This window comes from Nematolebias whitei, chromosome 7 (genome assembly GCF_014905685.2).
Source record: "Nematolebias whitei isolate Nwh7 chromosome 7, NemWhi1, whole genome shotgun sequence".
Lineage (NCBI taxonomy): Eukaryota > Metazoa > Chordata > Actinopteri > Cyprinodontiformes > Rivulidae > Nematolebias > Nematolebias whitei.
Genome location: NC_056504.1, coordinates 26,148,644 through 26,175,228, shown reverse-complemented (window position 1 = coordinate 26,175,228; position 26,585 = coordinate 26,148,644). Strand labels below are relative to the sequence as shown.

Here is a 26,585-nt window from a genome sequence, read left to right as displayed (position 1 = left end):
ACAAAGAGCAGAACTACAAGAGCACAAAAAGCAGAGTGGGGAACACAAACACAAACAGAAACAGCAAATGGTACCATCCTTACACAATCTCAATGATTTTTAATGTTTTCAATGTGTTGGAAAACTAGCTGTAGCAGTCATCTTTATTTTAAGTGACTGCAAAAGGTAATAATTTGGATATGTGCATTCTGTAATTACCCTCTTAAAGTTTTATTAAAATCTATCCAGAGATCAATTAGACATTGACATTAGCTGACAGTGTTTGTCTGTCAGCTGATGTCAGTTAGGTTTGGTGCAAACAGGTAATGCAAAATAATAAGCAAAGATTTTATGCAATGTGTCACACTGAAAGTATGGGTTAAGAGCGACTCTAAGCTACTACTACACCAAATTGTAGCTTAATGTCTATAAAATAGGCTGAGTTATATTGTAGTTTCCAGCGTATAAGTTGCTCTGGAGTATAAGTCGAATCAGTCAAAAAAAGCATCATGAAGAGGAAAAAAACATGTATGTCATTTTGGCATATAAGTCACATTTATTATGCGTCACCGCTGACCCGTCACATTTATTATGCGTTTATTTAATGGTCAAAGCAGCTTAATTTTGCCTAGATGGCATGACACCATCCATCCATTCATTGTGGCCAGAGCCGCTAGCTCACCAGCATTCCTCCGCCTGCACCAGCTGAGTGAAGCGAGCATGCACGGGAGGACTCGCTGTTGCAATTCTTAGAAATTTAACAAGATTAACGTAAAAACAATTAAGTTTGCTTGAAATTATAGCAAATTTATCTCTGTTTAACTTTTCCATAATAAATGCACTTTGATGGTCAAAACAGCTTCATTTCGCCTGGCCGATGCGGTGCCATCCATCCATCCTCTAGCGTTCCTCTGCCTGCACCAGCTGAGTGAAGCAAGTGGACACGGGAGGACTAGCTGTTGCAGTTCTTCAACATTTAAAGCATCAGACAAAAATTGTGTTATGTTATGAATATGGAAAAAAGAAAGAATATAAGTCACTTTGGCGTATAAATCACAGGACTGACAAATCTATGCAAAAAACTTTGACTTATGCCGGAAAATACAGTAAATTAATTTGTGTTTGCTAAGTTTACATAGCTGTAAAGTCATATAATTATAAAGGTATAATCTATAAGGGGGCAGCACGGTGGCGCAACTGGTAGAGCTGCTGCCTTTCAACGAGCAGGTCCCTGGTTCAAATCTCGGTCCAGGGGCCTTTCTGGGTGGAGTTTACATGTTCTCTCCGTGCATGCGTGGGTTTTCTCCGGGTACTCCGGTTTCCTCCCACAGACCAAAAACATACATGTTGGGCTGATTGGTAACTCTAAATTGTCCCTAGTTGTGAGTGAGAGAGTGAATGGTTGTTTGTCTTGTTTGTCTCTGTGTCCCTGTGATGGACTTGCAATCCGTCCAGGGTGTACCCCGCCCCTCGCACAGTGATTGCTGGACATGGGCACCGGCGACCCCCGTGACCCAAAATGGAAGAAGAGGGTAAAAGCTCATGGATGGATGGATAATCTATAATCCTTTTGTCTGAGTTTCAAGACTGAGACTGCAGCACGTTGTGCGCTCAGCTGAGAAGGTGATCGGCTGCAGCCTTCCATCCCTCTACGACCTGTACGTCTCCAGGACTGTGAGGCGAGCAGGTCGGATCACAGCTGACCCTGCTCACCCTGCACACGGTCTGTTCGAACCACTCCCCTCATGCAGGAGGCTTCGGTCCATTCGGACCAGAACCTCCCGCCATAAGAACAGTTTCTTCCCCTCTGCTGTTGGACTCCAGAACACTCATAATGCTACCTCATAATTTCTGCTTTGGTCACATTACATCTGTATTATAATTGAATACTCCATCTGTACTGTTTTCTAAGCTTTTTTATTGTTTTCTATTGTATGGGTGTACACATGTTTATGTTGTTTTCATTTTTACTTTATTTGTGGGTGTACACAGGTCTTATGTCTTATGTAATGTTTTCATTTTTACTTTATTTTACTTTATTACTATTCGCACCTTATGTCGAAGCAAATTCCTAGTTTGTGAACCTCATTCATTGACATGGCAATAATAAACTGATTCTGAATAAAATGTGTCCAGTGATTCATGAGATATCTTGACAACGGTACAGACAAACAAACACACAGACCTTTGGTTGGTAAATATCTTAGGGTGTACTTTGATAAAAACAGAAAAAAGACTGACAGAAATGTAGCCTAACTCAGAATTTCAGTGTGCGGTATTTCCTCTGTTTGTTGATTTTAATGATGTCACATTCTTTTTGTATCTGTCTGCAGGACTGTTAGCCACTATTCTCCAAGCACCACCCTGGCATCCATTTTCAGGTTGGACGTATTCCAAATACTTTTCTATAATCCTCCCACATTAACATCATATTTACCTGCTTCTCAATAAATATTTAATGTCTCCCATTTAACCATCTGTTTTTGTGTTCCCATAAAGGCACATTTTGCTACAAAACAAGCCAAGAAGAACACTGGACGTCCACCACTGAGGCAGAAAAAAGTACAGTTGAGCCAAGCGAAGAGGCTGACACATCATCTTTTGTTTGACATGGATCTGACAAACCATCGTGACATTCACCTCCATGGATACATACCAACTTTCTGCCCTGATTTCATTCTCTATGTGGAAATCCTTGAGTTTTCAAGTAAAAAGAAAACAGACCTCCACATACATGCAGCATCAAAAATGGCTGTCACTTGGTAGCTAGCTTAGAGCAGTGAAGCTCATGATTCAGGTGCACTCTCAAACGCCTTGAGCCGTTTTTTTTAAGATCTGGATTTGAAAGAGGATTTTACGACGGATGTGGGGATAAAAGAACATGCAATTTGTTTAGCTTGTACAGAGTTGTACTACAAGAGATATGCTTTTTTAAAAATCCAACACACATCCCACTGTGACATTGTACATAGGTTTAACTTTGACGTATTAAGTGCGTGTGTGGCTTCCTGGCGGCCACGTTCTGTGTTTTATTAAGAATATATTCCTTTCTGTGTATTCTGTTGTGGATATGTGTTGCAACATCTCTGGCAAATTTGTCTAATTTTCTGCTAAACGTTTAATGCTGCTGCTGGTGGCTCTGAAAGACTTGTCTCACCCATCTACTGTGTGGGTGAAGGGGTCAAAAATATTGAAAATTTGAAGCTACAGTAAAATTCTGGTAATAAAAGAACTATTTCACTATAATGTGGAGCCCGACCTGTGACATGCATCCTTTAGCTGCACATAAATGGCATGTCGTTTATAGTCTGCAGATGCTTTTTGTTACACACCACTTGTTAATGTCTGCATACTGGTATGTGCATAGCAGCACTGTCCATGGTGTAAAGCTGCTTGCCAAAAGCCTCTCTTCTGCTCAATGATGCAACGCTTCACCCAGAAGCGTTGTCTAGTTATTTGTGTTTTTATTGAAAACCAGCCATCTCAAAATGCAGTGCACATTGCTGATAGAGAGCCAAATGTCAGAGCTTTTTTTTTTAAATGTAATATAAATATAAATGTACTGTAAGCACTACATTTTCTGTTATTTCCTTTTGAAGGAGACTGATTTGTTGTTGAAAATGAATTACACTGTGACTCGTCTTAACATTGCCTTTATGATGGCGTCACTGCAACAGCTTTGAGGGAAAGATATATTTGAAGGCACTGTGCTGCCGAATGGCTTGAATGTAAATCTAAAAAGAAAATAAATGTATTTAATTTTATTATGATGAAAAAGGCAGGTTAATTACATCGTTTTATTTAAGCTGTTTGATTGAAACATATATTTATTGTGTGATTACTGGTGACAGAAATTACACTGAGTTCAGGTTGAAAAAAAGACACTGGAATAAATGCTAAACAACTTACAGGGTACATTATTTTCATTAAACTGTTTTAGCAACAGAAAAATACAAGGATAAATTGGAAGTCAGTAATAAATTAGCACTCCAGTCCGAAAAACAACTACCTGTATATATATGAACTAGAAAATGTTGGAGTAGATGAAGTCTGTCCTCTTGTGGCTCTGTATCATTATTGCACATTACTATGTGGTACTTTTAATGTCTGCACTGTAAGCCAGTGTCTTACAACCACTTCTGGGGAATTCTTCTGTGTTCTCAATTCAAACGATTGTACCTCTGTTCGAGTCACTGTTTGCTTAAGTCTTAGTTTGTAAGGCTTGTTTGTAAATATTGCTTTTCATCATTTTTTTTTTGTAAATGAAACCAACAGAAAGGTTTAATAAAGATGAATATGAAGATTCAGCCCCGAGAAGACATTTCTTAAACAAATGCAAAAGGTTACTGTGAAGAGTTTTTGTAATTGAAATTTCGAAAAGGTCCACTTTTTCAAATAATTAGAAAAAAAAAGTTAAATATCAAGGAATTCAATAATGTGTTAGTTCTCTTTAACATTTCAAACTGTTGAGATGCTTTTTACATATTTTAGATTCTGCAAGTTGTTCCCATAACGGCCTCAAATATGTATTTTTGTCTACCTTCCCAAGTTGGGAGTGGGTAAACTGCACTCCTGCTGTCTTCCTTGGATGTGGTACACTTTTCTCCAGCTCCACGGCAGAGCGACACAGTTGTTAGAGCTGTCACCTAACGGTAAGAGGTTTACAACCTGACTGCAGCCTTTCTGTGAAACGTTTACATGTTCTCATTGTGCATGTGTGGGTTTCTCCAAAACACTCTGGTTTTCTCTTGTGGGTAAACTTAGGCATGATATGTTCACTGGTAACTTTAAACTGTCACTAGATGTGAATGAGAGTGAATGGTTGTCTGTCTTTTTTGTCTTATGGTCCGGTGATGGAATAGCAACTTGTTCAAGGTGTACCCAGTCTCTTGCTAAATGACTAAAGGAGATAGGCATTAGCTCCCTGTTTCCTCAATGGAAAATAAAATAGATGGATGGAGGATCTACAACTACTTCCCTGTACCTGTGTTTGGCATCAAAACCATAATCTAGTTTTACTTTGTTTACTGTGATATTATTAATCATTATCTGTTTCTGACATCACTGTCATGAGTGCCACCAAATAAACCAGAAGTGGAATTCACAGCTTCAGGTTCCACCACTTGAAGTCGAATGGTTTTCGACGTACGTTGGAGCCACAGTGCACCTCCCCCAGGAGTTGGTGGTAGGAGGCGAAGTCGTCAATGAATGTACATTTAAGACCCAGGCCCTCCATCAAGGAACGCATCTCAGCCTCCAGGGCACAGCATCCGTTCACTCGGGGGCCAAACGGCTTTGGGATGCCAAGGTTTTTCCCCAAGACAATCATGTTGACCTGGAACAGGGTTTGGCATTAAATTATGTTATCAATTTTAAAATGTACACCTATCATATATTTTGTGTACTAGCAATACCTCCAGTTATTTCAACATTCAAAGCAAAATCTGAAGGAAACAAAAAGTCTAATCTTGAAGAATATTAAGAACACACCATGTCAGGGTAATAAGCCACTGCTCCATATCCATCATCCTTATTCATTTTGAAAAGAATTGGCAGGTCAATGACGTCATCATCATCCAGGCCCAGTTCTCTCTTCAGGACATCTCTGTTCCAATCAATACAGCTCTGATTAAAAAAAAATAAATCCCACAGATAAGTAAAATACTTAATAAAACATTTGATATACAATGGTATTTAAGTAACATTAACCTCAGATTATTAAATAATGAAAGTAGCACAATATGTCTACCTTTTGCTTAGATATATCAACTTTACTTGTTTTATTTTCACACAAATTGCATAATCATCAAGTGAAATAGGTGATGATTTAGTACCAATGGGAATGAGATGCTTTTATTTTTTTAAATGTGGCTGTACAATGTACTTCAGTTTCCATTGCTGCTCACCTGTACATAGTTATTTTCAGCTTGGAGATTTTCATCACTAAGAATCTCATTCACTGTCACTGGCTTTTGATCTTTCAGACCTTTGAGAAGAATTGTACAAAGTGACTAACAAACAGTCAGAGTTGGAGCAGACAGATTTCTAAGGACATTAATGCCGTCAAAACTCTCACCATACCCTCAAACTGTTTGGCTTCTCCATGCCCATCTTTCTGTAAGCCTCTGAACAGTTTATAGCCTGCGTCTGGGCTGGCCAGCAGCAGTCGAAAGCCCTGCAATAAGCAACACAAGAAACAAAGATAACAACTGTTAAACCAATACAAAGATGCACCAAAAATTTTCTGATAGAATATGGAGGCACAACATCCAGCAAACATGCTTTATGTTTTTTTTATATTTAATTTGTAAATCATCAGTGTTTTAACTATAAAAATGTTTATTTGCTGTTGGAAAATTTACCTTTTTGTCTGACGCTGGAACAAATGTCATGAATTCATCAACATGGCCAACACAGAGCCAGTCAGAAAATAGGGCAATAGGCTCCTGGACCTTTTGAGCCCACAAGAAGTCTTGAATCACTTTGGTCATGTTTCTTCCTGTAGTTGTACTTAAAAAAGAAGAAGAACTTAATATTCACAATCCTCCCACAAGTTTTTTTTTTTTTTTTACTGCTCTGTGATTAAGAAAATATTCTTAATTGCTAAGTGATGACGGCAGCACAGTGGCTCAGTTGATAGAGCTGTTGCCTCTCAGTGAGAAGGTCACTGGAGCATATCCCAGCCAGGGGTGTTTCTGGTTGGAGTTTGCATGTTTGCGCCACGTATGCATGTTTTTTTTTCTGGGTACCCTGGTTTGCTCCCACAGACCAATAAACATTCATGTTAGACTAATTGGTATCTCTAAATTATCCATTGGTGTGTGTGTGCATGGTTATCGGTCTTGTTTGTCTCTATGTGTCCCTGTGATGGACTTGAGACCTATCCAGGATGTCCCCTACCTCTTGCACAGTGACTGCTGGATATGGGCACCAGTTACCCCCATAGCTGGAAAAGGAAGAAGCTGGTAAAGATAATGGATGGATGAATGTTTTGTTTCAATGTAGTATTAAATGTTTTGCATAGTCACAAAGATTTGGGCAATCTTCCACTTGGCTGGGTGCCCTTGCTTCCTGCCAGAAGGATTGAAATGGCAGAAGCTAGTTTTGCCCCTTTTCCATTAGTACCTTTAGTATTGGTACAGCACGGTTTTGACTCGGCTCGGTATGGTACATGTTATGTTTCCATTATACTTTCAGTAACGGTTCAAATTGGTGTCACGCGCCTTACCAGCTGGTGGCGGAAATGCTGGTGGTAAGACCCTGAAACAGGTATCAGTACAGGGTGAGAATTTATTTTGAAGTTTCTCGTAAATTAAAAAGAATACAGATTATTAAAATGATCAAAATAAACTATATATATATATATATATATATATATATATATATCTGCAGCCAACACATTAGACCAATCAGATCAATCCAGTGACCTTTTCACTGAGAGGCAACAGCTTTACCAACTGAGCTACTGTGCCACCAATGTGCTAGGTCTTATCACCAAACGAGGAATGAAGATATTACACCTAAAATTAGCTTACTGGAAGGGAAACAATGTGTTTATCTTACAGGAAGCAAGTTTATGTTAAATGTTTGGGCATAAAGTCAGTGAATGTGTCTTGGGAAAGAATATATGCAGTTAGAGCTGTTTAGGTAAATAAAAGGGAGATATAAGAAAGAGTTTTGGGAGAGTGAGAGATTTTTTTATCATGTCAAGCTGTTTGGCTGGTTTTGCACCTTTTCAGTAAACCCAGATTTTTGCTGTCGTCACAGACTCAAATATCATCTGTTTTTACGTAATGATTTTCATTCAACCTTTATTTATACAGGTTAATCCCAAGTTAAATTTTGTGAAAAGTCATTTTCAGTCCTTTTGACTGAATAAAGTACCATGATCCCTATAATTTGCAATGAACATTAGCTGAGTTTATCAAAAATGTTAATTTGAACATTGTCTGACTAAAGGACAAACAAGACACAAAAAAAAGTGTCAAACCTAAAAACAACCTTTACAGCAGAGTTACAGTATTTTGAGACATTCTAAAGAAAAAATGAAAATATCCAGCAAAAACCTTTGTCTTCTTACAGTTACCCCATGCAGAAAAAAATGTTTTATGCTTTTAAAATGACGTATCATCTGGGGTAATTCTAGAATCTGCCCTTTCTGGGGGTGCTTAGCCCCTGTTTCTGACTATGTCTCTTGGCTTGAACAACACGGTGGCCATTGGCATCAGAAGAATTTGTAATGTGGGAGGGACATGTTGATGGGGGGTCTGGGGGTCCTACCCCAGAAAATTGTGAATAAACTTGATGCCAATTTCTGCATTCTGGCGTATTTAAACAGGATGTTAAACATCTATGTTTATCTACATAAGTAAACACTTGAGTTAACTATTTTAGAGAGCATGGCACCACAAGAAGTCGCCAGACCTACAGCTCTCCTTGTGAAGCAGATGGTTGCTCATCCTGAGCCTGGTTCTGCTAGAGGTTTTTCCCTGTTAAAAATTAGTTTTTCCTTTCCACTGTTGCCTTTGTGCTTGCTCAGGATGGAAGACTGCAACAAAGTGAAGATTCAACGCAATCTGCTGGCTTCCTTAGATAGATAACTTTTACTAATTGGCTATTTAATGTATGTGAAAGTTTTTGTACAGTGCCCTGAGATGACTTCTGTGTGATATGGCGCAATATGAATAAACTGAATTGAACTGAATTGTGTGAGCACTCTCTACCCCACACCCAAGCTCCTGCAGGTAAGAGAAATTCCACTTTGGGACAAATTGAGGTCGCTGATTGGTCATTTGCTGACAAGCCTACTGGATGTATTGACAGGTGGTGTCGAGGATCCGACTCGTACAAAAAAATCATAGATTTGATTGGACCGTTTAAGTGTCATAATTTATTCCATTCCAAATGTATTCAATATTTTGATTAAGGTTTAAGAACTAAGTTTCCTTACAAATTCATAATCATGGTTTCTTAATTTGTCAAGGGTGCTAAGTTAAAATTTAGCTGTGCTTGAGCACCCCTCAAAAGAGGCTAAAATCTTCTCTGGGTATAATTAGCATTTATTTAGATATACAGCATAAGAAACAGAAAATGTGTTTTTGTGACAAGCAGCTTGCAGCTGAACTTTACTCTTTTTTAATGGTTAAACTTTGTGTTAAATATTATTTTATGCCTAATTTAATCAGGTCATTGTTATGTTACTGAAAAACAAATATTCATTTAAGTCAAATCATGTGAAACGATGGAAATTGAAATGAGAAAAAACTGCAGCCGTTATGACAGAATATACCTGAGAGAACGTCAGAAACCTCTGAGAACTATTGCTCAAGACCAGTTTAAAATTTATAGGCAAGGCTGATTCTTTGGAAACTGTAAAAAAGAGAGAAATGACTTAAGACTGTTGCACGGCTTTGTAATATTGTCATGAAATGCTTGTCATATGGGGGTGGCTTTATTTCAGAGTCAGATTTATTTGTCATCCGCATCTCATGTGGTACATATGGTGGAACGAGATGCAGGGTCCCAGTTACATCCAACAATAAAAATGTAAAGGAACAACAGTAATAAGATCTAAGATATGAACTAAGAAAAACATCAGCTAAAAATACACTAAGCACTAATAGCATAAAAACATTACGTTGAACAGCAGCATGAACATGAGTCTGTGTGAGCAGATGAGCACGCATGAACACAGCAACATGAAGCAGATCAGCAGCAACATGAAACAGATCAGCAGCAACATGATGTGATTTTTCACAGTGATTATCCTGGTTAGATATGCATGAGTCTAACAGTCTCAGGGTAGAAGCCAGGGGCGATTCTAGGATTTGACCTTTAGGGGTGCTTAGCCCCCAGTGCTGAAAATGGCTCTTTGCTTGAATGACACGGCAATCATATAAGTTCAATAGTAAACAGTTATTTCAATGGATCAGATGATTGTTTCTTAAACTTCTGTTTTGTTTCTGAACCATCACAGAAAACAAAGGCAAAAAGGTCTATAAACTGAGAAGACAAGAAAAAATAAGACAGAACTTTATTGTTCCCACAGGAAGTTGTTGAAGGGCTTAATCATAATGATTAGAACTGTCCAAAATAAGTGAAAAATAAATTAATATTGCATGACAAATCTAACATTGTATAACTTTTTGGGTTTTAATTCTCTGATAAAGAGTGGTGATGGTAAAGTGGTAAGGAAGCACTTCACCCTATGATAAATTGTATTTTTGCTCTTAGTTTCTCCAGAGGGAGCAGTTGTAGTGGGCTCACTGTACATCACCCTGGATAAGAGTACAGCAAAAGCAAAAGTCTAATGCAATAATTGCTCTGAAGTAGGTTGGGGAAGATTAAACAATTTTATAACCTGAAAAATAATACATCTAAGTAAAAGTACTGTAGTGGTATTTTACCATGAATCCAGGCGACTGACTGTGAGTAGTTTCACGACTGCAACAACAGAGTATATCTTAGAAGTTTTAGCGTACTGTTTAAAGTACAGTTTAGCATATCTTAGATCCTTATATACCTTTACTTTTTATATTTTATACTTTTGCTATTTTTGGATGTAACTGGGACCTTGTGTACATAATTTTGTTCTACCTCATACCACATGTGATGTGAATGACAATAAAGAAACTTGAACATAACTGACTGTTCTTGCCTTCATGGTTCAAAAAACATTGTCCACAAGGTAGATGGTGGTCTAAACATTTTTAAAAGCTTTTAATGTTGATCACACATATAAATCAAATGTATCAATCAAAGGCAAATAGATTAATAACTTGTTTGTAATTCACAATTTCAAATAGTCAGTAAATTGCCATTAGAAAAAAAGGTGCAGATAATATGAGTCTCCCTCATAAATGTGTTTAAAAAATATATATGCAATGGTCTTGACGATTGTTTTTTATTTCTAACCTGGTTCATCTTGCTCTCTCTCCTGGGCTCGCTCTCTATCCTCCTCTCCTCCTCCTTGTGCTGTCAGTGTCAACCAGTAAGTAATGTCAATAATTTATCAATCCAATAAGTACAGGCAGGTTACACTCATCAACATTATATTTACATGTTTGCTTTTTTAATATTGGGTTACTAGGCTGCTCAGTGGGGATGTTTTATATTCCCTTACCTGAACCTGGCTGTGGTGGGCCTATTTTTTTAAAGAAAGAGCGAATGTCCATCTATGGAAAAGTAGAAATTATGGGTCAGGGTTCTGCTGTTCCACTGTTTCAGTTCACTCTCCATGAGGTGGGCCTATCAAAGTTAAAGTACAAATCAAATTTCTATTCACAGGCAAACAAATGTAGCTTAAGGTTAAACTTTTTTTTAAAAAGTCACTAGTAGGTCTACATATAACGCAGTGGCATAAAGTAGGCTACCTAACTTTTTAATTTCTAGCTAGCCACCACAGTTTAAGAGATGTAGTGTAAGCTAACTTTAAGATAAAAAAATCACTAGTCAATATGAAATGGAGCTGTAATAAGTTGCAACATATATCTACATTAACACACAAAACAAAGCACAGCTAGCTTTAGCATTAAACTTTAATTACCCATATAGTATATATATATATATATATATATATATATATATATATATATATATACGAAGTGATTATGACAGAAAATGGAGGATTTTACTTGCAGTTACTTTGTACAGGTGAACATGAGGTATTTTCTGTTGATCACTGTTAAATTCAGCTGCTCATGAGGTCGGCCGCTGGACTTTAGACATTTTTTCCAATGATATATTTTTTAAATGAAATCGCTCAGACCGCAAATCGATCGTAATACAAAACCCCGACAACGCAGTCAGATAAAAACATGCAGCGCCTGAAGGTAAGGGGCGTTCCCTTTGAGACAAATGCGATCACCGATTGGTTAGATGAGGAGCTTACTGGAATGATTGACAGCTGGCGCTCAGCATCCGACTCGTAAAAAAATAAATCATAGATTTTACTGGCCCGTTTAATGCGTGTCATTCCATATTTATTCAAGATTTTGGTGAATCTAAAGTTTAAGAACCGAGTTTCCTTACAAAATGGTTTTCTAAAATTTTTAGGGGTGCTAAGCTAAAGTTTAGGGGTGCTTCAGCACCCCTAAAAAGAGGCTAAAATCGCCACTGGTAGAAGCTGTTCCTCAGTCTAGTGGTTCTACACTTAATGCTCCTTAACCTCCTTCCTGAGGGGAGCGGGGTAAAAAGAAGTGTGTGTGCTGGGTGAGTGGTGTCCTTCATGATGCAGGTGGCCCTCTTCCTGCATATAGAGGTGTAAATGTCTGTAATGGTACAGTATTTAAGAAATACAATCTAATCAGTGGATCTGTTTCTTACGTTGGGAAGGCAACACCGATAAGGATTCTGCCCAGAGGGTATTCTTTCCCATTCACAGTGACAGGGGGGCTGACCTCCAGGTTACCAAACGACTCCAGACTGTTCACTTCTTCATTCTGGGGATCCCTGGTCACATAGCCAAAATCAGGGCCCTGAGGAAAGACGTTTGTTTAAAGATCAGCTCTAGAAAGCAAGATAATTGAATTTTGTACTATACATTAATATACTTCTGTGATTAATAGTATATTTATTTCTTTTGGCAAAGGTTGAATAACTATAGTAACATTGTAATTTATTATATTTACATTTATTTTGTATCCCCATGAGGAAAAAAAAATTGGCCAGATAACTTTCTGAACAAATAAAGGACCAAAACAATAATTGATTTCTGAATGTATTTGTCTCTGTGAATGTTTGATCTCAAGAGAAAACAGAGTCTGTCTGTCACCAGTAGCTCGTTGTATGGAAAATCCTTGAGCGCTCCATCTCTGGGGGAATCCAGAACCACAGGAAATGAGTGATGAGGTGAATCAATGTAACCAAATTCCACTTCATCCTGCAAAAAAGTTAAAGTTTGTGACAAAGTGTGTTTTTGTAATGTGTTTATTGGGCGGTTAGTTTAGTTCATTCTCATTTTTTGCCAATTGCACAATAACAAACAACAAAAGTAACTTTCTCAGAACAAATGGTCTGTTTTGGGCTTAGTTTGGTGATTAATGTGTAAATGCTATGAGCGACTGTCATAACAAGTGACAGTAGTGTTATCAGGCAGTTACAGGAGCATCTGATAGTCTGTCAGATTGGGGAAAGAACAATAAACAGATATATCTTGTACAGGTGTTGGACAGCGTTATCAGTGCTTTATTTGCATGATTGTAACTGGAAAGCTGCTCTGTGGTCAGAGAAACTGAAATTTGAAGAAGAAAAAAAGGATAACCACAGATGGCTCAGTATTAAAGAGGAGGGATCATCACAAAAAAAAAAAAAAAAAAAAAAAAAACGTGAGGCTTTGAGCTTAACAAATCATTGCATTTTGTTTATATTGACATTTCAAACAAAATCCCAAGTTTTTGGACTTGGGATCATTTAGTACAACTTTTAAACTTGTTTATATCTCTCAAAGTTATTGATTTATGATTTAATCATTGTGATAAATCAAGCATATTTGTTGTTTACCTGAATCCAGCGATCCTCTCTGTTCATGTATTCATGGCAAACTTTGAGCTTATACCCACTTTCTGCAACAAGGTTGTCCATTTCTTTCAAGAACTCGTAATTGTCAGATGTACTGAAACCCAAATTTGACACGTACATTTAATAAAGCAAAAACTTTTAAGTAATGTTTTTTCCACAAATTACTGCATTTATTGGATATGAAACAAAAAAAGCTTATTCTTAAGAAGACAGCAGCTTTCTTGGCAGTATAAGACTGCACTATAGAGTGTATGTATTCTATAACATCCAACTGACACATTCAGCTTTATTATTCATCAGTCTACTTTTACCTGCAGACAAACACGTCCTCGGGGTCAAGAGTGTTGGGTGTCATGATCCACGGAGCCACTCTGAACACCACTCTGTCAGTGAAAATGGGTGTCTCAGGAAGATTCTTCAAAACACGTGAAAAGGTGATAAGTATTGCATTTACATATACAAAGAAATGTGTTCAAACAGGTTGTCAACAAGTTAAATTTATGAAAAGTGTTATCTAAAACGTTTCATTTGTGAATTAAGGCAAAACATAAGTAAATTTAATAAGTATTTTGTTTAATTATATCATTTTTGAAGCATAAATTGTTTTTAGAAAATTGAAAGCAGTGATTGATCAAACTTGCAATTAACAAAGTTACCAGAGAAAATTTTTGTGGCAAGCTTCAGATTCTCTGAAAAGTAAAATAAAGAGGGTCTTGAGTCCTTTTTTTGGTGAAACTATACTGTTAGGAACTAGTTGTTTGGTTCCAGAGCCTAAACAATGTGTGGAGTTGAACAAACCATTATCTAGTAGAATGTGTTCAACCTCATAATTCAATGCCTCAAGCATTTCCCCGTGCAAGGGGTGGATTCATGTGGAGGTTGCTTCTTGTACCTTTTTCAGGCTTTGTCAGTCAAGCCATAAGAACCAAGACTCTACCAATGTATTTACTCCCAATTTGAACTATAATTACCATGTAAAGAACCATAATTACCATGTAAAGAACCATAGTTGCCCCTATAGGCCCTTTTCACAATGACGTCAGACAACTTCCTTTTTGACTCGATGCTGTGGATCATTACTTCCGGGTCTATTCTCCCTCGGGACACCTGTCTGGAAACGTCACAGAATTTCATTCCTTCAACCTTTATTTACAGAGGTTATATTACAAGATATAGCACAAGGTAAGGTTAATAAAAACAGTATTTATGTGTTTGTTAGCTGTGGTAACGTTATCCATCATTGCAGCAACTTTAGCCACAGTAGCTAAAATATACAACACAGGCTGTCAGTGCTCTAACGTTTAAAGGTTTACTAGCTATATTAACGTTAAGAAAAACAGTATTTGTGTTAGTTAGCTGTGGTGACGTTATCCATCATTATCAATTTACCATTCTGTAACTGTGTATGGAAACAGCCTCCAATTGGAAAGTAAGCTAGCTAGCAGCTAACAGGTAGCTAAAATATACACTGTCAGTGCTGTAACATTAAAATGTTTACTTTATCTATTAATGTAAAATCTCTGACATCTTCCAACACTGTTGTTTAGAATAGCATTTTAAATATTGAATTAAAAGCTAAGTCAAACCATTTCCATGTTCTGATGATTAATAATTTCTCTTTTTGCTTTCTTCTTGTGTCCATCTTTCTCAGCAGAAGCTCATCTAAACAGCATGACACAGTCATCAAGACGTTATTGCAGTGTGCCATGTTGTTCCAATAATTAAAAAAAACCACCGTATTTGAGTTTCCACAATTTTCTCGTGGACAAAGAAATATGTTCCCGTTGGGTGAGAGCGATCAGGAGAGATGAAGGGCCAACTTTTAAAATCCTTCGTGGGAGCACCCATGCAGTCTGCACTTTGCCCCAGAAGATCTAAATTCATCAGCCAGTGGAAGAACCCGGATTAGACAATGAGCGGTGCCATCTAGATTTCACTGGAATAACTGGGGTAAATGGAGAGAGGATAGTGCTGAACATTTTTAAAAATAAACAAAAATGTGTCATGACCATGAAGTGTCTGATTTCCCACCTCTAGGGAGACGCTCACAAGCTCGTGAGTCAGTTTACCTGTGAGCAAGAAAGTGCCTCGTGCTGCTGGCCAGGATGACTCCCAGGAGATGTCTGACCCCGGGAACTGTACAGAGGAGGCATTACCTGCAGGTGCAGTGGCAAAAGATCACGACTCTGCCTGCCATCCTTCTCTGGGTTAGTATTGCAGAAAATGTCTTGTAGAAAAAATATATGGCAGTGAATAATACTGTAACCATCTTGTGGTTGTATTCAGAACATTTTGGACTTGCTAATGGTTGAGAGACTGTCAGTTAATACATGAAATGATTTGAATGAGGAGGAGCAGCTTTATACTTTAGGGAAAATATTGCATATTTTGTGTTTTCCCGTTTGAAAAAAATTATATATATCTTCACCTCAGAACTGTCAAGGCAGTAACGAGTAAGTAATTGGAGAAATACTGTAATACAAAATATATTTGATAATTGAACAGGAAATTGATGGGTAGATAAGTGATGTTTATTAAGATTTATACTTTCTTTTCTCTTAGGTCAACTGGATGATGCTGCATGGAGAATTCGAGTTGCAGAGACAAGTTTTGTCCCTAGAAATGGAAATCCAGCAGCTGACAATTAAGAAGTGCCCTCCTGTGTGTGTGTGTGTCTGTGTGTGTGTGTGTGTGTGTGTGTGTGTGTTGGTGTGTGTGTGTGTGTGTGTGTGTGTGTGTGTGTGTGTGTGTGTGTGTGTGTGTGTGTGTGTGTGTGTGTGTGTGTGAGTGTATTAGCTACTGTGGCTAAAGTTGCTGCAATGATGGATAATGTTACCACAGCTAACTAACACATAAATACTGTTTTTATTAACCTTACCTTGTGCTATATCTTGTAATATAACCACTGTAAATAAAGGTTGAATGAATGAAATTCCATGAAGTTTCCAGACAGGTGAGGGAGAATAGACCCAGAAGTAATGATCCACAGCATCGAGTCAAAAAGGAAGTTGTCTGACGTCATGTGAAAAGGGCCTATTGTCTCATCAGGCCTGCATTTTGGTCATTACTTATTTGCACGTGATGCTGGCCACCTCAGTTTTACAGGCATGTTCCACTGAAATACCAAAGCAGACCCAGATCATTTAGAAAGGCTTATACATTCCTGTTGTCTTGGGAATGACCTATTCCGATTTGAGGAGTGTGGCTGAGGAGAGGGTAACAAGAGAATCCCTCCTTACATGTGACCCAACCTCAAATAAGCAGATGAAAATAGGTGTATAGACAGATGGTTGCAATTTAATGTCAGTTTTTGTTATGACAGTAAAAAAAAAAAAAGTTTAACAAAATAAAAATGAGTAAAATTGTTGGTATTTTGGAGTCCTTACATCACTAATGGGTTCTAACAGACTGAGGTTGATGGTGACAAGTCCATCGAAGTCCTTATCAGGAAACCTGAGACCCTCCACGTAAAAGTTAATTTCTTCTGCACCTCCAAGGTAAGGCACTTCCTTTGACAGAGTGTCATGGCTCAGTACAAGTGGATAGTTTGTTATAAAGACACTGAAAAGTGTACCTGCAGAAGAATATGATAGCAAGTGATAAATGAAAGAGAACATCAGGACAATAAGTTCTAAAATACCTCAGTAGCTGTGTAAATATGTTGCACAAGAGCTTTATTATAGCCACATTACATTGTTTTATGGGCTTTTTCAGCTCTGTTTGTTGATTTTTTTTTTTACTCACCCAGGATATTAGTGGCCATTCCAGGGGATTTTGATCTGAAGACTCGGACACTCTCTGCATCTCTCTGGGAAATGTGCATAGACAGTTTGTAGCCTTGTGGGAGTTTGGCAGGACCCTTGGTCCGCAGCACCATGAGTGACATGTCCTTCAGATCTGCACATCCACAAAAACATAATGATACACACAATGTACTCCAACGTACAACACACATATTGAGGGAGCGCCAAGTCTGATACTATCATGTCAATCAAGACAGTTAATGCATGAAAGAGTTGAAACATATTGTTTTCCACAAGAATTTTCTGGAATCTCAATAGTTTGTCTTTGATATGATTTGATCAAATTATACCAGGGTTACAGAATTGAAGACAGGACCTCCTATAAAACTTGCATGTTACGCTTTAGATATTGTGTATAAGTGTTTACAATGAGATCATTTCTGTTGAAGAATGGAAAACATTTAAATTTTGTGTTCATATAATTACAAGTTAAAGTGTATTTTGGAAATTCAATGTATTGTGCAGCGTGTTGGATAAAATAAATATCCCTTCATCATCTCATTACTCAGTTAAGCCACACTGAGGACATGAGAAGATCTTTCAACCAATTTGATTGCAAGGGTAGATGTCCGAGGGAGAGGACGCTGGCGCTGCATGTTCGCTGCTTCTCCGCACTAAAAAGTCATTATACTGTTGCTATATTCGTGGACATTTATCTGGACTTATTTTTGTTCAGTAATTTCTCGATCAGTACTTATAACAGACAGCTTAATTAGCACTCCCTAACAGGAATTTGGGACTATTGCTGTCAACATACAACTCAAGCACGGCGGCTCGGACTTTGCTTGAAGAACTAGCAACTATTGCGCTTACCTTGCTGCTTCTGTCAACCTCCTGTGTCATCTGGATTGTCTCCAGTTTGTCATCTTTTGCTGGATTTTTTCCTGTGCTATGCTGTGGATTACATCGCACTGCCTTTTGGATATCCTTTTCGGAGCTGTGGGTCTGCTGTTAGCGGCTAGCTCTGTGCTAGCTTCCCCCGGCTTGGCTGGCTCGTCGATGTTGACCTACTCCGCCTCCCAGCTGATTGGACTCAACAACTGCTCCATTCCACCTTCTGTTTCTACCATTAAACAACTGGGCCTTCTGCGTAGATCTCGTTATGTCCATAGAGGCTCTCGGAAGAGAACTGTTTACTCTCGGCAAGCTGGGTCTGACTCCATCCCTTCCATCTGGTCTACCGGTCCTGCCGCACATCGATTACGTCTCTGTAGTGCCTGATATTGCTGAAAGAACACAGCGCACGAAGTGGCAAGGAAAACGTGGAGTGGACTTTAAGCTGCTTAAACCTCTTCTAAAGGCTTCTACTCCAACCAATATTAAAATAGAACTTTTCAATGCTCAATCACTATCCAATAAATCATGTGTTATTCATGATCATATTCTGGAGAAAAATTTGGACCTCATGTGCCTTACATGGCATCAACCAGATGTGTACAGCTCTCTGAATGAAGCCTGACCCTCTGGATACAGTTATCTGCAGAAAGCCCGCTGCACTGGCCGTGGTGGTGGTCTGGCTGTAATTTACCGCAGTAATTTAAAATGATCACATTTAGCTTCTCGGGACTTCTTGTCTTTTGAATGTTTGGCCTTCAACCTCAAAGCCCCCCTCCTGATGAATGTTATTTTTTTTTTTTTTTTCATTTAGCCTTTATTTATCCAGGTTAGTCTCATTGAGCCACGAGAACTCATTTTCAAGAGAGACCTGTTTAGGGAGCACATGGTGGGGGTTAAGGGCCTTGCTCATGGGCCCAGAGTGGGGTGAATGAGGGTGGGGGCAAGTATGAGTGTTTCACCTACCCCACCCACAATTTTGATGTTGTCGGGGCCGGGGCGTGAACCGGCGATCTTCGGATCACAAGCCCACCTCTCTAACCTCTGCGCCACCACTCCCCCAAATTATATTGATTATATTGATTTATCGGCCTCCCAAACCACATGTTTCATTTAATTCAGAGATGCATGACCTCCTCACTTTTTTCTGCGCATCTCCTGTGAAAAATATTATTCTTGGAGATTTAAATATCCACATTGATAATTCCTCTTCCCCTCTGGCAGCAGAGTTTAAGTCTCTTTTGGACTCTCTCAATCTCACTCAGTATGTTGACGCCCCTACGCACAACAGGGGGCACACTCTGGATTTGGTGATTACAGACACTGTACCTATCAATAACTTATCTGTATATGACCTGGGTGTCTCAGACCACAGTGTCATCTCCCTGGAAGTGCCTTCAACTTCATCTGCTCCTAATCCTAAACGACTTATCCAGTTCCGTGACTTTAAAAACATTTCCCCTGAGGTTCTGTCCTCTGATCTCCACTCCCTGACCACTGTCAATCATTCATCTGCAAATGACTCTGTGGATTACTACAACCAATCTCTCCAGGAGCTTCTGGACCTCCATGCTCCCTTTAAAGCAAGGCTGGTGTCTTTCTCCCGTTCAGCCCCTTGGTTCACTGCTGAGCTGTGTAAGATGAAAGCAGCTGGCCGTGCTATTGAGAGACGTGTAAAATCATCTGGTCTCTCTGTACATCAGCAGGCATATAAAGAACATCAGAAAGCCTACGCCTTTTCTCTTAAAGAAGCACGGTCCAAATATTATTCTAACATCATCAACAACTGCCCTGGAAACTCTAAACAACTCTTCTCCACAATAAATCATCTCCTTAATCCCATTAAACAGTCTCATGAGGACTCTGTTCAAAAATGCAACCTGTTCCTTTCATTTTTTAAAAACAAAGTTAACTCCATTAGATCTCAGCTCCATAGCCTCCCTGATCTTCATCTGCCATCTACCCGTCTGCATTCTGGGTCCCTGAGCTGCTTTGATGAGGTTGTTGAGAGTGAAGTGGAAACCATCATCAAGAAAATGAAGCCTTCATCCTGCGCCCTGGATCCCTTCCCCTCGTCTCTCATTAAATCCAATCACTCTGCAATAAGCCCATTAATCACACAAATAATAAATAAGTCACTGCAATCTGGTCAAGTTCCACTGCCTCTTAAAACTGCCATCATTAGGCCTCTTCTGAAAAAATCTAATTTGGATCCAGACATTCTTTCTAATTACCGCCCAATTTCTCACCTCCCATTTCTGTCAAAAGTGCTGGAAAAAGCAGTTGCTGCTCAGCTGCAGATCCGCCTACAACAACACTCCCTGTATGAGAAGTTTCAGTCTGGCTTCCGTGCAGCTCACAGTACTGAGACCGCACTGCTGAGAGTCACCAATGATGTCCTCATGGCTGCTGACACTGGTTCTCCCTCCCTCCTTGTTCTCCTTGACCTCACTGCAGCTTTCGACACTGTGGACCATAGTATCCTCCTCCACCGTCTTCATGTGGAGGTCGGTCTCTGTGACACTGCCCTGGACTGGTTTAAATCTTTCCTCTCCAATAGGCTGGAATGTGTTAGTCTTGGCAATGCCAAGTCCCAGACTGTCTGTGTCTCCTGTGGTGTCCCTCAAGGGTCAGTTTTAGGGCCCCTGCTATTTTCCCTTTACATGTTGCCTTTAGGTAAAATTATTAATCAGTACAACATTTCTTTTCACTGTTATGCCGACGATACACAGCTTTACATAAGGACCGGAGCATCATCTTCACCACTGTCATCTCCATCTTCACTCGCTGTCCTCTCTACCTGCCTGGAGGAGATAAGGGCATGGATGAATCAGAACTTTCTTCAGTTAAACTGCTCCAAAATAGAGGCCATACTGATTGGCACCCCTCACCAGGTTCAAACTTCAACTATAACGACTATTTCATTTTCTGGACAAGACATCCCCCTCTCCACCTCTGTTACAAATCTTGGAATAAAAATTGACTCTCATCTTACATTTGAAAATCACATTAAGCATCTGTTTAAAACCTGTTTCTTCCATCTTCGAAATATCTCCAAACTGTGCCCATCTCTCACTTTTGCTGATGCAGAGAAACTCGTCCATGCTTTTGTCTCCTCCAGGCTCGACTACTGCAACTCCCTGTTTACTGGAATACCCGGCAAAAACCTTCAGAAGCTTCAATATATTCAAAACAGTGCAGCCAGGATTTTATTGAGAGCTCGTAAATTTGAACATATTACACCCATTCTCCATAACCTCCATTGGCTTCCTGTCACTTACAGAATTCAGTACAAAATTGCTCTCATCACCCATCAGTGTTTATACGGAAATTCACCAGATTATCTGAAGGACCTTCTTGCTCCATATTCATCCACCCGGTCCCTACGATCACAGAACAGTAATCTCCTCCACCTTCCACGAACTAAATTAAGAACAATGGGAGATCGGGCATTCTGTGTGGCTGCCCCCCACCTCTGGAACTCCCTCCCTGAATATCTGAGAGCTCCACAATCATTGACTGACTTTAAAAAAGGCTTAAAGACTTTTCTTTTTAAGCAAGCCTATTCTGCCTCCACATGATTGTATCATTGATTTTAGTTGATTGTATCATTGATTTTAGTTGATTTTATCATTGATTTTAGTTGATTTTATCACAGATTTTAGTTGATTTTATCACTGATTTTAGTTGATTTTATCAATTTTAGTTGCACTCTGTAGCACTTTGAGATTTTTGTTAATGAACAGTGCGTTACAAATTAAATTCATTATTATTATTATTATGTCAAAACACAGGTGTACAAAAATACATGCTTTGAGTCTCGGTCATGAAATCAGCTCAGACAAAGAGTTAGGGAAAGCTTAAATTCACATTATCAGACAGAAGTGAGGTCAAGACGACCTCTTCTTTCCAGTTTACAGATGAGGAGGAGGCCTTGCAGTTATCAGAGAGTCTCCGTGCTTCTTCTGCAGGTTCCTCCCTGAGCAGACAACTCTCTGAACTCGCACAAATTAATAGTGTCATCACAGTGTCATCACGGTATGTTTCCATACAATGGTGAAATTAGTCTCTGCATTTAACCCATCCACCACCAGGTGGTGCAGTGGGCAGCTATTGAAAGCGCCTGGGGGGGGGGGGCATTTTGGGGATGAGGTGTGCTGCCCAGAAACACCACGAGGTATGCAGTGACCGGGGATCGAATCTGGGACTTTCGGGTTCCGAGCCGGCTGTCCTGCCTCTATACCATTTAACCTTAGTAAGTGATGACATCCATGACCTTTACCTAGATTCCCCTGACGCAGTGGTTTCATTTCTTCCACTTTTATTTTATTTATTTATTTATTTTTTTGTAGATTACACATTTAAAAAAATTAGCTTCCTTTTGTTCCAAATTACTCATTGTTTCATTCTGTTGATTTCCGTGGCACCATTCATACAAATTCTCTGCAAATGAAATTAGCTATGACAATAACAGAGATGTTTCTGTGGGTTTTAAAATCATAATAAATATTGGTAAATCACAATCAGTTATGTTCAGGAAGTAAGTGAAATCTACAAAAAAAATAAATAAATAAATAAATAAAAGTGGAAGAAATGAAACCACTGCGTCAGGGGAATCTAGGTAAAGGTCATGGATGTCATCACTTACTAATGTTAAATGGTATAGAGGCAGGACAGCCGGCTCGGAACCCGAAAGTCCCAGATTCGATCCCCGGTCACTGCATACCTCGTGGTGTTTCTGGGCAGCACACCTCATCCCCAAAATCCCCCCTCCCCCCCCCCCCCCAGGCGCTTTCAATTTTAAAATGTTAAAGCTGGGAGGAAATTAAGGTTTGAATGCTTGATTTCTACTATGATGATTTCAAGGTTTGAACCCCGGAATGGAGATCAACTCGAGGGGCTCAAGAGCGGACTAAAAACTTTATTAAACAAAAATAAAAGCTGGCATGTCAGCAAGAACTATTTGCAAAAACCCTCTAGCAGGTAGCCCTCCTCCCACGAGGAGGGACCCATCTTGGCACGAGAACACTTTAATGAATACCGAACTGAAATGGAGAGGTATTAAGGACTGAGACTGATGAGGGACCAACATTTTAATTTTAAGAGTTTAAAAATAGAACAACAGGATATTATTTGTGAAGAAGCGGGGGGGGGGGGGGGGTTAGACATCACCAATACTGTCAAGAAGATTTTTTTCCATAAAATGTCTAACTAATTTGTTTCAATAATCAGAGTTAAGTTAAGTCAGTCCTTCTCAAATAGTGGGGCGCGCCCCCCTGGGGGGGCCTGGAGCAATGCCAGTGGGGGCGCATGTGACCCCGGGAACATTTTGCGGCAGGGATTAATTTTTTTTTTTTTTTTTCACCATTTTCATTGTGTCAGGGTGCGTTAGGCAACTGTTTGCTAAAATCCGGCAACTCTCAGGCTCACTAATAAAAAAGTTATGAACAAACATGTCTGTCTTGTCGTTTGGGGAGCCATGATTGAACCGTGTTGCTGTGACATCTCAGCTGGTGACACTCTGGACGCTTGTCACCCACAGCACGCATGCGACAGAGAATAAACTCAAAGCGAGAGCATTACCTGTCCCTCTTTTACTTTAACAATTTTTTTTTAGTTTGTCAAAGTACAATTTTGTGTGTTTTTTAATACAGAAGTAATGTTTAATAAATGTTAGGACTCTATTCTTTGCTAACAAATCCTCTGCTCTGGACGCATTTCACCCACAGCACGCAGCAGCAAAGAGTATAAAGTCAAATCGAGAGCGACACCTGCCCCCTCTTTCCTCTTTCACAATGACAAAATGTTTTAGTTCTATTTCATATAGGCTTCGCCCTTTAAGGCTGTCGCTTAGTGGGTTTTATCCCGTCATGTGAAGCATCACACTGAAAAATTTAGTCCACGCCCACCTGCTGTGTGGGCCCCACCCGGTCCGTATAAATTACGTTAAGAGCGGGTAATCGACTCCCATTTTTCTTCAGCGAGCTAATAGCACTGTCAGAAGAAAGAAGAAGGAAAGTTGTGTAGATGACCAACCTTTGTTAAGAATGCTTGGCCCGTCACGTCGACCTCCGGTCGTCCCGGTGAGCTCTCCTCCCCGAGGAGAAGCTGACGAGCAGTCTTGTTTCAAGGTATGCGCCGAGGAGTATTTCTCAGTGACAGGTCGCTACACGCTGGACAACACCATCTTGTAATTTTCCTCTTATCGCCGACCCTCGGAGCGAATAGGATGGTTCCTCAGGGACAGGCGGCGTCAGCTGCAGTCCCGCTGCTCATTCCCTCCTGGAGAGTGTAGTGTCGGTAGAGGGGGGCTGAGCAAAAGCTCACCTCATCCCACCTCGTTTCGCATCAGCGATCACACAGCTCCCGGCCGACGGCGCCTTCTGGGGTTGCCCGGCGTAACCCAGGAGGCGGCTGACATGAAGGGACCCTTTTTTACGTCCCGCGCCTTATCCGGCAGTTCGGATGATCCGGCGGAAAGGTTTTTTCTGGGCTCCATCCCGCCTCGCCGTCCTGATCCCATCTGGCCTCGGTTTCCCAAGAGGACGTCCTACGGGGGCAAGGCCACAGCCGGTTTCCTGGTAGATTGGGGGGCCGGTCTCCACAGTCCGCGCCCATCTCCAGAGCAGAGGGGTTTTCACCGAGCAGAAATTCCCTCAGTGCCCCCTGGAGCCGAGCCTGACGGAGGCTTTTCTCGGAGCAAGATGACCAGGTGGACCAGCATCCCACGCCTCCGGTTAGCGTAACCCAGACGGTGACACCGCTCTCCAACTGAACTCACCAGCATGCGTTCCAGACGGCCGCAGCGAGCAACACGTTACGCTGTTGGCGTAGACGTTCAGAGGCGGGAGGAGACATATGCTCCCTCTGCAGGGCAGCTGACATCATCCCCAACCGGTGCGCCTCTTTTGCTGTCTGCCGGCCCGCATTGCAGCTGGAGGACGAGGTCCCAAAGGTTCTCCTGGCTCATCACTCCACCTCCCTCTCAGGGGAGCTGCAGAAGCTTTTTGTTGGAGGGCCCTCATCAATGAGAGATCACTTTCAAGATGCTTCACGGCTGCACAACATCTCCCCAGCACTGCTACGCCACTCCCTCCCATCAGACGTCCCCGGCATCCGGAAGTTCAACTTTTCCCGGACTCCGCCAACAGGGGGCCTTCTAGGACAACAAACCACGGAGCTCAGGGGAAGATGACCAGGTGTCGGTTTGCTGGATGTGTGTAAGATGACACGATGTGGAAACAAACATCATTTTATGATGAAGTGTCTTTTAACCAGACTGTCAGCTCGGATGATCTGACAGCGGCTCCATTACACACACTCCTCACGAATGAGCCTTTTAAGGTTGTTTTATTCACTGCCGGCGGTGCCAACACGTGCTCCAGCGGCACGAGCAGCCTTCACCTATAAGGCTCTGCATTATGAGAGCATGCATGCAGTTCTCAGCGCCCGCCGTTCACGTCAACGTAAACGTGAGACTGTCAGGATCAGGTGGACAGGAACGAACCCAGTAGTGCAGACAGGACTCAACTCGGCAGATTACAAAAATAAGTATTTTAATGATGAATAAAAAAGGTAACAAAACAATAAGCTGACGTGGCAGCAAAACTTACATGGACTCAGGAAGCTCAGGGAAAATTCAGAAGACGCAGGAAACATGAAGACCCAACGAATACGACCCGACAAAGGAACAACACAGGACAGGAGGTTTATATACAAGGACAAGACAAGACGTGATTACAACAGCTGCGACGAGACAAAGGTGACACCAATTAAACTGACGAGGAAACACTAGGGAAACACAGACACAAACAGAAAACAGCAAATGGTACCATCCTTACAGAGACCGCTGTACGAGCCCAATAACGTATCTCACACTCGGCAGGAGCGACACGCATTTTCACCGCAGTGGTGTCAAACGCGCGCTCCCGCGGCGTCAACAGTTTCACAAGCCTCACAACGGCTCTGCTCCTTCATCCTCGAAGAAGGTTTTCTGAATTAACACTGCAGCTCGTGGAATCACTCAAAAGCTTATGTGATTCGCAGCCAAGAATGACGTGTTCTGCAGAACAAGCCCAGTAGTAACCTCGCCGCACCGATGCCACGCGCTGCTTCCTGACCGCACCAGCGTCAAACACGCGCTCCCGCGGCAATCCTCGCTTAAGACGTCGCATCAACGAGGGCGCACACACACGACTCTTCAGTGCACGTCGGCTCATACACGCACCCGCTCCCCGAGCGTTTACACGGAGCAGCAGCACCAACGTGGGCACAGCACAGATGAGCCGTGTCCAGCAGCATCAGCAGACGCACACGATTTGCATGCTCGGGGGCGCGCATTTTTTCTTTCTCCTTAAGCGCACACCAGCTCACATCAGCATGCATGTGAGCCCATAGTATAAATGCGTGCCCGCTTTATAACTTTATAAATGAGTGGCATTGAGGCGCGCT

General features: G+C 40.6%; 1 protein-coding gene across 1 annotated transcript in view; it reads right to left on the bottom strand.

Annotated features, from left to right (window-relative positions):
• Positions 1 to 4,427: 4,427 nt before the first annotated feature.
• The window catches only part of padi2 (peptidyl arginine deiminase, type II), a 64,903-nt gene continuing 42,745 nt past the window's right edge, over positions 4,428 to 26,585 (bottom strand). Inside the window, exons 6-16 of the mRNA XM_037678695.1 lie at positions 17,242 to 17,394; positions 16,884 to 17,071; positions 13,809 to 13,912; positions 13,480 to 13,591; positions 12,752 to 12,859; positions 12,304 to 12,455; positions 6,342 to 6,489; positions 6,061 to 6,154; positions 5,886 to 5,965; positions 5,470 to 5,604; positions 4,428 to 5,314 (exon numbers count right to left, since the gene is read on the bottom strand). Coding sequence (XP_037534623.1) covers positions 5,081 to 5,314; positions 5,470 to 5,604; positions 5,886 to 5,965; positions 6,061 to 6,154; positions 6,342 to 6,489; positions 12,304 to 12,455; positions 12,752 to 12,859; positions 13,480 to 13,591; positions 13,809 to 13,912; positions 16,884 to 17,071; positions 17,242 to 17,394 — 1,508 coding nt within the window. The 3' untranslated portion in view covers positions 4,428 to 5,080. The remainder of the gene's footprint in view (positions 5,315 to 5,469; positions 5,605 to 5,885; positions 5,966 to 6,060; positions 6,155 to 6,341; positions 6,490 to 12,303; positions 12,456 to 12,751; positions 12,860 to 13,479; positions 13,592 to 13,808; positions 13,913 to 16,883; positions 17,072 to 17,241; positions 17,395 to 26,585) is intronic.